We start from the raw sequence: 12,852 nt of genomic DNA on the forward strand, positions 1-12,852 counted from the left end.
ACATATAATTTTATAATTATTATTTTCTTAATATATTTCTTTATAAAAAAAAGTAATCGACACTGAATTCTAATTCTCCCGTCAAGAAAGACATAAATCACAACTTGAACTTGGTTTTCCGAAATAAGAAGAACCCTTCCGACACCGACATCGGTGAAGGCTAAGGCTGAATTAATCGTAAACCACCGTCAATTGCATTCAATTCAATGCAAATTGGGAAATTCACTTTGGAGTTTATGAAACGCAAAATAAGTCCCACAAAAAACATTTTTACGCCAGATATTTCAAATGATACGCTATTCCAATTTTTTACATTTAAATAATAACTAGAAAATATTTAATATTAAAATTAATTCAAAAATTAATTCGGCGGCGCCATTTAATTAAAAAATTTGGGGAATAGATCTAACTTTTATTTTACCACTTGAAGTTGACATTTATTTTAAATTTTTAAATAAAATCTCATTTACTTTATTAATATTTATTATTCAACATTTTATACGGTAAACTGATTAAAACTAAGTTTTTATAAAAATTTTAAAATAATTATGATCAAATTTAAAAAATTTAAGCAGTTTTATTTATAATGAGATTAAGAATAGTAATATTTTTTGTTTTTTGCAAATTCCATATATTTTTTCGCTCATATTATTTTTTGGTCTATGTTTGTGTGCACCTTGGACGCACGCTGTAATCCTAATACGCTGGCAGTGGTGTGGGCTTAATCCATGCAACCAAATTATTACAATTGACAAATTCGATAAACGGTGCGTTTAAGAATTCCGTTGTTCTTACAGTTCGCAGTAAGAGCAAGGAAAACACTGACCATCGTCGATTGTTTCGATCGGAGACTGAACTGGTACGTCCCGCTCACACTCCTATTCAATTTCAAATTCCTTTTCTATTTCACTGTCTCTCTATCTTTCTCAAAATCTCGTTCGTGTAATTCGTAAGATTGCTTCACTTTCATATATCGTTGATACATTCTCGTGTGCTATATAAGAAGTTGAATTTGAGGTATGATAAGAAAAGGAGCTCCATTATTTATGTATATACTTAATTGGTTCCAGAAAGAAGCAAAATGATAAAAGCAGTGCTGGTGATGAACACGCAGGGGAAGCCTCGTCTCGCCAAATTCTACGAATTTCAGGTCCCTCCTCTCTCTTCAAACCCTTGGTGTCAACATTTCCATTTATCATTTAATGGATGCATTTTTCACACTTTTTTTTTCCTTTTTGTGCTGGATCAGCCCGTGGAGCAGCAACAGGAAGCTATTCGCAATGTGTTTTCAGGTTTCTCTCTCCCTCCCTCTTTAGTTTTCTTTTCAGTTTTGCTTTCCTTTTTTGTGAATGTCGTTTCTTTTGCAGTATTATGCACTAGACCTGAACATGTCAGCAATTTTGTGGATGCTGAGTCCTTCTTTGGCCCTGTATTTCTCTACTTCCTATAAATTTGATTTGTCAGAGTTTCATGATTTTTTATTTTAATTATCATTAGTTAGGCATTGGAAAGAAATATGAGATTAGGGCTTTTTCTTTGCAGTGTTTGTCGCCATAGTACTGATTAAATTTATTTTATGGATTTGTATTGGCATATGGTGTGGCAAGAGTAATAGCTAGGACTGAATTACCATGAACTTGTTTTGAAACTAAACTTAGAAGGACTGCTATGATCGTAATTGTGAGTGTGCTTTTATTTTATAATTGAAAACTTTCTGTTAAGTTTTGTTAACTTGATGACCAACTGGTGTAGCCTGTGTTCTTTTGAGCAATTCTTTGGCCTCTTTGTAGTAATGCTGTTATCTCATCTTTTTTCATTCGAGGAATGGAAGTATGGATTTATTATTGTATTCTCGTGCAGGATTCTCGCCTTGTCTACAAGCACTTTGCAACTTTATATTTTGTGTTCATTTTTTATAGTTCTGAAAACGAACTAGCTATGCTTGATTTGATATAAGGTAGATTCCGATATTATCTAACTTTTACTGCATTGCATTGAATGTCAAAATCGAAAATATATATCTTTTACAGGGATGAGTATGCTGAATAGATTAATTGATAATTTTACTCAGTAATGGTGACTTATCAGTGTGTTTGGGAATCAATCAGTGTGTCTCAAATGTCTGAAGAAGCTACGAAGTTTTGGTTGAAAACCGGAGTAATTTTTTTCCTATTAATACTATTCTTAAGAATTGGGAAAATTTATATCATGAAATGCCAGATTTCTGAATTATCGTTGATAAAAAATTGTTGTGCCTGCTAAGAACTATTATAAAAGTAGTGAATTTTAAACTTTAGTTATATATGATGTAACTTAATGTTGCAATGCTGGTTTTATCGATGCTTGCATCAAAGTAATTTAGATTAATATTTTTAATACATATCATCAAGTGCCTCCCAAAGTAGGTAATATGTAATGTATGGGAACATGCGTAAACTGACGTTTTACCATCCTCATGGCTACGTCTTGCTTCTAGGCTGACAAACCTGAGAAAATGTATCATACTTGAGTAGTTTTTTCCGTGGGTGTCATCAATATGATGATGAAGGTAGAGACAACCAATGAAGCTTCTTTCTATCAGTAATGGGTTCAGGACAAGGACGATTGAAGTTAGAATTAGAGTATTGTTGTTCTAGGTTTTGGATCCTTTTGAGTATGAACATATAACTTATTTAATACTTGGAAACTAAGAAGTTATAATGATAAAAACATGGATGACAAGATAGAAACTCTTCTAGAATTTCCTATACATACACTGTACTTTAAGGACTTCATACCTACCGTAATCATCCCAAAACTAACTGAAATAATAAAAAATAGATACTAGTGATAGAATTCAAAGATATAATTTTGAGAAATGGTGTATATTCTTATTATTCAGAAACAGCCAATACAATGAAGCAGCAGTGCTGAAAACATGCACCGCATGCACCACTAACAGAAATGATTACAATCAAAACAGAAAATAATTACAATCAAAAGCAGTGCTAAAAGTATGCACCACTTGTAACAGGATCCACAACAAACAGTAAAGCATATACACTAACAGTCCCCCTCAAACTCAAGGTTATTGACCAAGATATCCTTTGAGTAAAACAGAGTTATCAATCTGAGACTTAACAAAAGAAACAGATGAGTGAAATTCAAAATATACATACACTGTTATCTTTTGCAAACTTACTGATACTAACAAGATTTTTGTTTATGGAAGGAACATGTAAAAGACTTTTGAGATATAATGTGATATATGGATTAGTACTCGAGGGAAAAGATGCAGAACCATAACATGATTGGCAAACATTTCCTAGAAAAACATTTTCATCTTCTTGAGTAGAAACATCTTCCACAAGATTGGTGGCGTCAGTAGTGATGTGATGTGAAGCACTGGAGTCAATAAACCAGTTTTGAGTTTGTTGTGTAGGAACAGATTGTGTTGCATATGCCTGTAGTAGAGGATTAGACACTGCTGCAGTACAAAACTGAGGTGGTGCAGAAAATTGATGTGATGCAAAGACTGATGTGGTGCAGAAGAAGGAGAAGACCATGGCTGAGACATTCTTAGGAAAGAAATTCTGATGTGAATTGTAGAGTTGTGCAGGATTAGAATGCGGATAGAAATTGTAAGGTTGAGCAACATAAGTTGGATTAAGACGATGATAGCAAATTGATGTAGTGTGTCCATACTTATTACAAATTTGACAATGAATAGAGACACGGCCATTGCGACCACCTCTACGGCCACCTCTGCCGCAGTGAAAATAACCTCCTCGTGAAGAATTACCAGAAAGATAATTCCAAGAAGACTCAAAATGCATGAGTTAATTGAACAGTAGGAGTATAAGTTGTTTATAATTTTGTCAAGAGTTAAATTGAGAGAGATGTTGTCACTGGATTGCTTAAATTTCTCAATTCGAGCTTCTTGAGCAACAAGTAATGATTCAATTTCATCAAATGAAAATAGATCTGGTTTGCTATTGATAAGAGAAATGAATGATTCATATTCAACAGGAAGACCTTCAATAAGAATGTCCAGTTGTTCATGTTCAGAAACAGGATAACCAATAGAATTGAGTGAATGAACAAGCGTTTTGAGACAAAGTAAGAATTTGTTAATTGGACGATCACCTTTTTTCATATTACGCTGTTGTGCCTTTGCTTTAGTTTGTGAATTAAAATGCAAATGAATTTTCTCCCAAAGTTGAAAAGAATGCTTGCATCCGATGACTCTGGCTAAGAACGATGCAGAGAGAGATGATTGCAACCATGAGAGTAGGAGCTGATCTTGCGTTTCCCATGCACTATACTCTGGATTTTCAATTCCAAGATCACAATCGGAAAGAGAAAGATATTGCGAGGGAATTAGAGGATGGACAAAAAAACGATGAAGACGATGTGTCTTGATAACAAGTTCAACCTACTGTTTCCAGATAAAAACAAATTGTGTTAAGAGAGTTTCTCTGATATAGAATAGGAGAAGAGAACCAGTGAAGGAGTGGTTGATGAAATTGGCATAGGTGCGCGATTGTGTTGGTTCAGATACATTAGCCATGAAAGAGTTTTCAAGCTTTGGATACCATGATAGAATTCAAAGAAATAATTTAGAGAAATGGTGTATATTCTTATTTTTCAGAAACAGTTAATACAATGATTATATAGACAGTCTAAGTGGTGCTGAAAACATGCACCGCATGCACCACTAAAAGAAATTATTACAATGAAAACAGAAAATGATTACAATCAAAAGCAGTGCTAAAAGTATGCACATGGTGCACCACTTATAACAGAATCCACAACAAACAAAGCATATACATTAACAACTAGAAATTATTCCGTGTGAAAATTACAGAGTAATGTTAAAATTATATTGTTATGATAAACCGTTTATACCTTTTAAATCATTTTGATCTCTGGTAGAGCTTAATGATGTCATGTAGTTCATGTATGTAGCCAACCATGCATTGTGGGATATGACTTAGTTGTTTTTTTACACCATAAGCATGTGAAAGAATACCCATATGCATACGAATCTACATTGTATATTTTTAAAGGGAAAGAAAACGTATTTAATCCAAGTTTCTAGGAAAATGTGAAACCTAATTACAAGTTGGTACTAACAACTCTTCTCAAGAAACCTTAATTTGAATGTTTATTTGGGCTAAATGTTTTTGTGGTGATTTTGCTTTTTTTCACATTATGAACTCTATTGGAGGTAATAGTGTTAAGCGTTAACAGTCTATTTCACCTTTAATTTTATCATTTTCTTAAACCATTTCGATTTTATTGCATATTGTTCCAAGGATCCTGGAGGAGTAATTATTTTCCGTATCATTATATATTATCTATTACATTCTGCATGGCTATGTAGATATGCTAACAGTTGTTCATTACTGCCTCTTACATTGTTTTTAATTTTTTGTTTTGATTTACTTACTTAGGCCCTTTCTTCCTTCAGTCTTTGTTGAAACATTGGACAAATGCTTCAGAAATGTATGTGAGCTTGATATCGTGTTCAACTATAGTAAGGTTTTATGCTTTGTGCCCTCGATTATGAATCTTATGTTCTTTATCTCAAATTGACTCTACATGGTAATGCACCCCTGTATCAAAATATGAATTAGAAACTGTTACGATTTTGGGAAACATTTTTTGTTGCATATATGATTTGCTGGAGTTTGCTGCAGTCTGTAAGTTTGACTTGCTGGATTCTCAAATATGAAGCAATTGAGAATGTTTGACTTTGCACTTTTTACTCTAGATTGACAACTCCTTTATATGTTATTTTTCTCCATTAATTTTGTGTTTGTTTTGGAAATGCCCTTCAATTTAGGGAAATCAATTCATTATTTTGCTTAGTAGCTCAATAGTGATACTTCAACCTAAGCAAATCTGCATCTTAAATTTCCATTAATGTGAACCTAAAATATTAGTTCATCTGCAGATGCATACTATACTAGATGAGATCATTCTGGGAGGGCAGGTGTTGGAGACAAGTTCAACTGAGGTGATGAGAGCTATTGAAGAAATAGCAAGGTGCTGTCTCCTTCCCTTCTGGTTTTTAAGATGGTCTTTCTTTTTTACATAAGATTCTCCCCACTCTAGCCTATTACTTTCTTCAATAATACGATGATTTCTCTCTAAACCTCCCCTTCTTTATTTGTTGGCAATTATGCCTTATTTCTTCTACTATCTCATCCGCCTAACTAACCTAACTGACTTCCTCAAAAATATAGACCTAACGATCTATCAAGGTGAATGGCTTGTAGCTACTAAAATGAAGTTCCATTTGATGTTCAACTGATTAAAGCATGATGACCAAGCCAATTCTTCCCAGCAGCCCAAGAACAGATTCCACTCCTTTGAAGTCAAATACAAAACATGTAAACACCTCCATGCTCGTTTATATCCCTGTTTTCAATGTCAGTTTTGGCCATGAAACAGCATCAGAGGCTGTATTAGTTATACTGAGATCCCATGGCTCCCTCACGAATTTCACTCCTACACATGATTGCAACTGAGGATTATCAAGATCTTCCACCTTATTTTACTTTTGTGGTAGATTAATTTTGTACTACCCAAACCTAAGACCTCCGTTGTTGTCATTGGTTTAGTCCTTGGTTGTCCTCTACTGCTAAACATTGAGACTTCTATCAATTTAAACCTCTTTGCAACCCAGAAAAAGATCCATCTCTGCCACTATGATTCTTGATATAATAAAACTTCATTTTGTTCTTTTCAAATTCTTTGTCTAGTATGTTGTTAGGTTGCTCCTAATTCTTGTAGCTTTTGAGCTTCTGGTTTTGTTATCCACAATCCTTAATATTCTGTTGACTTCCATCACTTGCCTCCCCATGCTCTTACACCTCTTCCTTACGTTGATCAAAATGATACCCTGGTTGGAATCTTTTGACCAGTACCTTCACTACCGTTGATAAAGCATGGGTTGTGTCGTTTCCATGTTACTCAACCGTTGAGAACATTACCTCTAAGAGCCTCAACTTCCTTCGATAGCTTTTTATTCCTTGTGTTTTTAGTGGCTTCAAAATAAAGCTCTACCTGGATAACTTGCCCGTAAGTCTTCCTCTCTAACAAATGGTGGACTCATCTTCAATATTTGTAACCCACCCATGGCACCAAGATTGGAGCTATGGTGAATAGCAATATTAAGACTGCCTCAGAATCTAAAGAAAAAAAAAGATTTTTTATTGATGAACACTAAATCCCAAATGTTGTGCCGATGTGATTGCAGCCTTAGGCTAGGGTTAGAAGGTATAAAATGAATGATTTCCCATGATATTCAAAAGACCAAGATTCTGCCCTATCAGACTATATAATCCTCTATCAAATGATAAGATTATTTCTCTTGTTCTACCCTCTTTATTTATAAGCAATACGCATCTACTATATCTTCCTAACTAATTAACTACCTTATCGATACTTAACTGTTAATGGTATCTATCAAAGTGCTACGTCATTCCAACTATAGATGTTGCATTTTATTTATAAGGTAAATTAATTACTAAGTCATTAAACTATTTGGCTATTTTTAATTGAATCCCTCATTGAATTGCAATTGCATCGTTGTTTTTAGTTTATGACGACAGAAACATTGGGGAAATTTTTTTTGTATAGGTTTTAAAAATCTTAGATACTTAATTAAAAATTACATGATCAAGGACCTAATTATAATTTTTTTAATTAAGACCTAATTAAAAATTCCCAATTAGTTTAACAAACTACTGATTAATTAATTATTTTTTTATAAAAAGACTTTGTATGCATTTTAAATAGATGGAATGATAATGTATCAAAATTATTATATTTTTTACATATATTTCCGTATGAATTTAACATTTTGAGGTTTATGTGTATTTTTGTGACTACATAAACATATATCTAAACTTGGTTTATACATGAAAGAAGGCTTGACGCAGCATCCAATGCAATCAATCTTGTTCCAAAATCTGTTTCTGGTTGGAGGTCACGGTAAAATAATTTCAATTAAACTTCCGGAAGGTTGTCCACACATACAGGGGGAGCTAAAAGGTGAAATGTATCTTATGTTCTACGAAGTTCGTTGGATATTGTTGTCTAGAACTCTGGAATGAATGCTCCTAACTGATACAACGACTGACATCCAGAATTACAGTTGAGTTCACCATGAAAGCTTGTGTCGATTGATCTAACACAGATTGCTTAGTCAATTGGTGTGTACAATATTTGTGATTGATTCCTTACCCATGTTGATCAAACAAACTGTTGTGTACATCTTTACTGTGCACTTATTGTTCCCAACGAATCTCAATTTCAGTTAATCTAAATTGACTTTAAGTGTTTAAATTCTTTATCAACCGTGTCAAGATACTGGAATCAATGCATTGAAACAGATGTCAAAAATCATCTTAAAGAATCACAAGTTCTAGTTTTCTGAAATCCATGTTATAGTTTCTGCATCGTTGTTATGCAGTTCATCCAATTTGATAAATAATTCTCTTGATTCTTATATCTAATGCGTTACAAACTTTGCAGTAGTTACTGCATATAATTCCAATGGAAGAGCCATCATTTTCCAAGCCAGTTTGCAGAAGTAACAATGTGGGCGAGTCATAATTCAGTATCACTATCACCCCTCAAGTTCTTTCTCTAATATCTTGTAGAGCTAAACGAGCAGCGTTACGTCCAGGTGCTCCCATAACTCCACCACCAGGATGTGCTCCACTTCCGCACAAGTATAACCCTTGAAGCGGAGTCTTGTAGTTTGACCTTAGTCCCAAATCAACGAAATATTTACGTAATTACAAGTAGTTGGAACATGGTTATAATCAGTTATACGTAAAAAAAACAGAAACCAGATTATATTCCAAGCCAGCATAATTTAGCTTACCACCCCTTTGCAGGTCGCATGAGGAAAAGGGAATCCAACCCCATAGCCCCATGGAATATATTCCCTCCTGCCCAAAAGAACAGTTCAAAGTGTTAACTGTCACAATATACAAATTCTTTCCAGTTCGAGGGATTGGGGAAGCTTTGTTTCATTTATGCATTCTCTTGGGTGTCTCTTTTGTACCCTAGAAAAAGCTCTTTGACTTGCACTTAAAATATCAACTGCATATGTTTTTGTTTGGGTGAATATGGCTAAATTACCTGTCAAACCGATTACCCTTTCAAGGTCTGGTGGAGTCAGCATGTCATAACTGATGTGCTGAGGCCAGGAGCATATTCATCAATCAACGTGAAGCATTTTTGTGCAAACGATTCCTGAATAGATTCAACATAAAATAATTAACAAGTTTTGGCATTATGCAGCCGCCTGCACTCACAAGTGCAAGACCAAGGGGGAACAAAAAACAAATTCATGCACAGAAATGCATAACATAAGGAAAAACAATCAATGTAACTAGAAATCCAAAACAAACTAACTCTGTATTCGTGATCTTGCCAGTCACCATCCAATGGTTTCTAGGGTGTGTACTGCACAAACAGGTTGATTACATGCTTACCTGTGAAGAGAGCACATTTCATAAGCTAGATGTTATCAACAAAAGTAACCGTTCCAGTTCTAGTCTACTAGTGAAATTCAATGGAAGCTAAAGGCAAAACAAAGTCAGTTCAACAGTGCCAAGAATTTAAATCATCATAATGAGGCAAATACTTTAAAGCAAAGTAATAAAACTTCCTCCAGTAAACTAAACATAGTAGGATATCCTTAAACACAGTTTCAAGTACCAGGTGGAGAAATAGTTTTGTCCAGTATGGAGGGAATTGTCATCTCAATAACCGGTCTTCAAAAATTATCTTATCACAAGTTGATATTTTCAATTTGGATTAGAAGAAATTTAATTAGATAATAAGGTCTTTTCAACAATCAGCAGGTAGATTAAAAAAAGAAAAGGTAGAGACAAAGAATGTACTTGCTTCCATTAAGGAATCTGAACTTCAAAAACATCATTGGAGCTAATGTTGAAAATTTAAGGAATGGTATAAAATTAGTTGAGAGCAGATGATTACGGGCTCATTAAATAATAAAATTAGAATATTAAAAACATAAAATAAGTTTTATAGTTATTCGCGAACAAATACTCCTTTGAACACAAATCTAAGAAAAAAAATAGCATGGATAATATCACAATATAAGCAAATCACAACTAATTTCACTATACTTACTAAGATCATCCCCAAAGTACCCTTCATTTGACTGAGATTCTATTTCTAATGATCATTTTTCTTTCTTGATACCAAGACCAACCAATAAAGGAGTTTAGAAAAAATAATCTTTAATTTTTAAATGAGATTAATAAATTAAATAATGGCGATTATCTTTCTTAACTAACTATTTTTTCTTAAATAACACACAAATTAGTTATTTTATCATCTTTTCCCTCCATATTCTTCTTCTCGTTGTCATAATCAGATTCTTATTTTATAAAAAATTGTTCATTATTTACTCGCTTGTATCTATATATGAAATAAATAGCATGTTATTTACTCGCTTGTATGAACAATACAAAGTTATAGGGAATGGGTAGCTAATTAACAGTTTATGTCTCAACTATAATTAAGAAATAATTTTTCAGGAATGTTACTTAAGAATATCATTTTGAGATAAAATTGGTAGTGGCATTTTTCTTTTGACAAATTTGTCTACTCATGTTTATTTTTATGCCTGTTTTTCTATGTATAATACATATATGAAAGAAAATTTAAACACAGAATCAAAGAGGTTAAAACAAAACATAATCTCCATCTTTGGACAAAAGGAAGTAATGTATAATACTTGAAATATAAAAGAACGTACTTGGTAAACCTATCATGTTTAAGTATGAAATGGAGAAAAAAACTGTCTATGGACTCCTTCCTCTAAATGTTTTGGGTAAGATGCAAAGAAAAGTACTAGTAAACTTAATTTCAGATCATTCCAGCATATTAAAAATATTTTTGTCAAAGAACAATATTTCATTCTGACTATGCACTAGAAAGATATCAAACTAGCAAGAGAAATACATACGACCAAATCCCACGTTCCCCATAAGTTTCTCCCATCACATGATGTAGCAGAACATAGCCACTTCCTGAGGTGTGGACACTGGCCTGCATTACAGATTTAGAAATACTATGTAACTGAGCCCATGTAGACAATAAATTGCTGATTTGTTAAAAATATCCCACAAAATTACTAAATCATTTATCAGTTAAGTATTGATTTAAGTGATCTAGTAAATTGTCAACTATTACCTCACCTATTTGCTCCTGGTCCCTTTTAGTTTTGGTCTTGACCTTCCCTCTCTGACCTTTGATCAATGCGTCAAATAGCCAATATACCTGTTATGGACAAGTCACTAGGCGACCTAAGACCTAGAAGCTTCTTTAGTATATATACATTCAATCTGGCATTATTTTCGACCCTTCTTCATAATAAATGTTATCCTTTATTTATATGTTGACTTTTCGGGATTTACATGATTTTTTTGATACACATAAAGTCCCTTTATACATAAGATCAACATAAGATTCTTCAACATGCTATATTGAGCTCGACCCATGATCTTACAGCCTCCTAACCTCAGGCGTAAGTCAATGACACTAAAAAATTCTTCACTTCTTTGACCAACTCCGCATGACCCTAGTGCACCACCTCAAAATCGGCCCATGACCCATGTGCTGTATCGGGCTCAACCCATGATCTTACAGTTACCCTAGCCTCAAATGCAAGTCAATGAGGCTAAAAGCCTTCATCTTCGTGGCCAACTCAGCATGACCCTTGTGCCACTTCGACCCTTGACACATGCACTGTATCGGGCTTGCCACCTCAATACCATGCTGACTTCCATAGCCCCCTTGACCTTCCCTGCGATATCCCTCAGCTTCGTCCTTTCCTCTGCCTTCGCCGCCTTAGGTATCTATGCCCATTTATTACCTTGTGCTATCACATGAAACGTCTTTCCCTCTTCCCTTTCCACATGTTTGCTCGCGATTGGTGGTAGTTCAAAAGTCTTAAGAACCCTCAACGGTTGGCCTTCCATTTACACTTCCTCTTAACACTCTTCTTCTTTCCCAACGTACTACCTCTGCGCATCCTTCCGGTTACACACCCCCTACGCTACTTCTTTGCTCAACCAATCCCACTGTACGCTCTATATCTTCCCTGCAATCTCGTCCTCGCATTCTTGTCTCACTGTGCTTATTTACACCAATCACATGCTAGATTAGATGAGTTATCAAGATTTATATCTTTGGGCCAAAACTGATGTCTTACATGAAGTATCCATTTTTACCTCTGTTTAACGGATTCGCAAATTACACCATGCCCAAGCACTTTCGAGAAAGACATTGTTGTAGTCTCCTGCAAACCCGATGAACCTATATGCAAAGATTGCATTAATGAACCCCCTTTTAGCTTTTCCTATGAAACTCTATTTACCAAGCTCGGTCGCCGACTTCATTTGAACCCTTTTGAAAAAGGAATCCTTAGCACCATGAACATATTCCCTGCTCAACTTCACCCCCAATAGTTGGCCTTTGTTCGAGCCTTTTATTTACATTCTTTGTGACCACTTCCGTTTTGACCGAGCTCAATCGTGTTTTTTTACTTTGAATATAGAATCTCCAAGTGAACCTCTTGGGCCTCCGGTAGTGGGGTTAAGGGTCGTGGCATATTGAGTCTTTTCCAATCCTTTTACAAGTCTTTTAAGGGTAAATTTATAAAAGTTCAAAAATCTAATCGCGACCCTAACCTTCTAGAAAGGCTTTCCCTTATACTGGTCGTCCCACCCCCACAATCAAACTTCTCTTGACAACCTTGAGACCAACGAACTAGATTTTTGCCTAACACTTGACAACCTCGGCATCCTGTTTGAT

The 12,852-nt window shown here is 34.5% G+C and overlaps 1 protein-coding gene and 1 pseudogene across 1 annotated transcript; one reads left to right on the forward strand and one right to left on the reverse strand.

Annotated features, from left to right (window-relative positions):
• The first annotated feature begins 693 nt into the window (after positions 1-693).
• On the forward strand, positions 694-8,344 carry LOC137806648 (AP-3 complex subunit sigma-like; annotated as a pseudogene).
• Positions 8,345-8,359: 15 nt separating this feature from the next.
• Positions 8,360-9,195, reverse strand: LOC137806649 (uncharacterized). Its single transcript, XM_068606864.1, has 3 exons — positions 9,142-9,195; positions 8,882-8,948; positions 8,360-8,760 (listed from the first exon to the last, which is right to left on the reverse strand). Exons 1-3 carry the CDS (start codon positions 9,182-9,184, stop codon positions 8,628-8,630), a joined length of 243 nt encoding a protein of 80 aa, XP_068462965.1. The 5' UTR covers positions 9,185-9,195; the 3' UTR covers positions 8,360-8,627.
• Positions 9,196-12,852: the final 3,657 nt, after the last annotated feature.

This window comes from Phaseolus vulgaris, chromosome 3, assembly GCF_000499845.2.
Source record: "Phaseolus vulgaris cultivar G19833 chromosome 3, P. vulgaris v2.0, whole genome shotgun sequence".
In the NCBI taxonomy this organism is placed as follows: domain Eukaryota; kingdom Viridiplantae; phylum Streptophyta; class Magnoliopsida; order Fabales; family Fabaceae; genus Phaseolus; species Phaseolus vulgaris.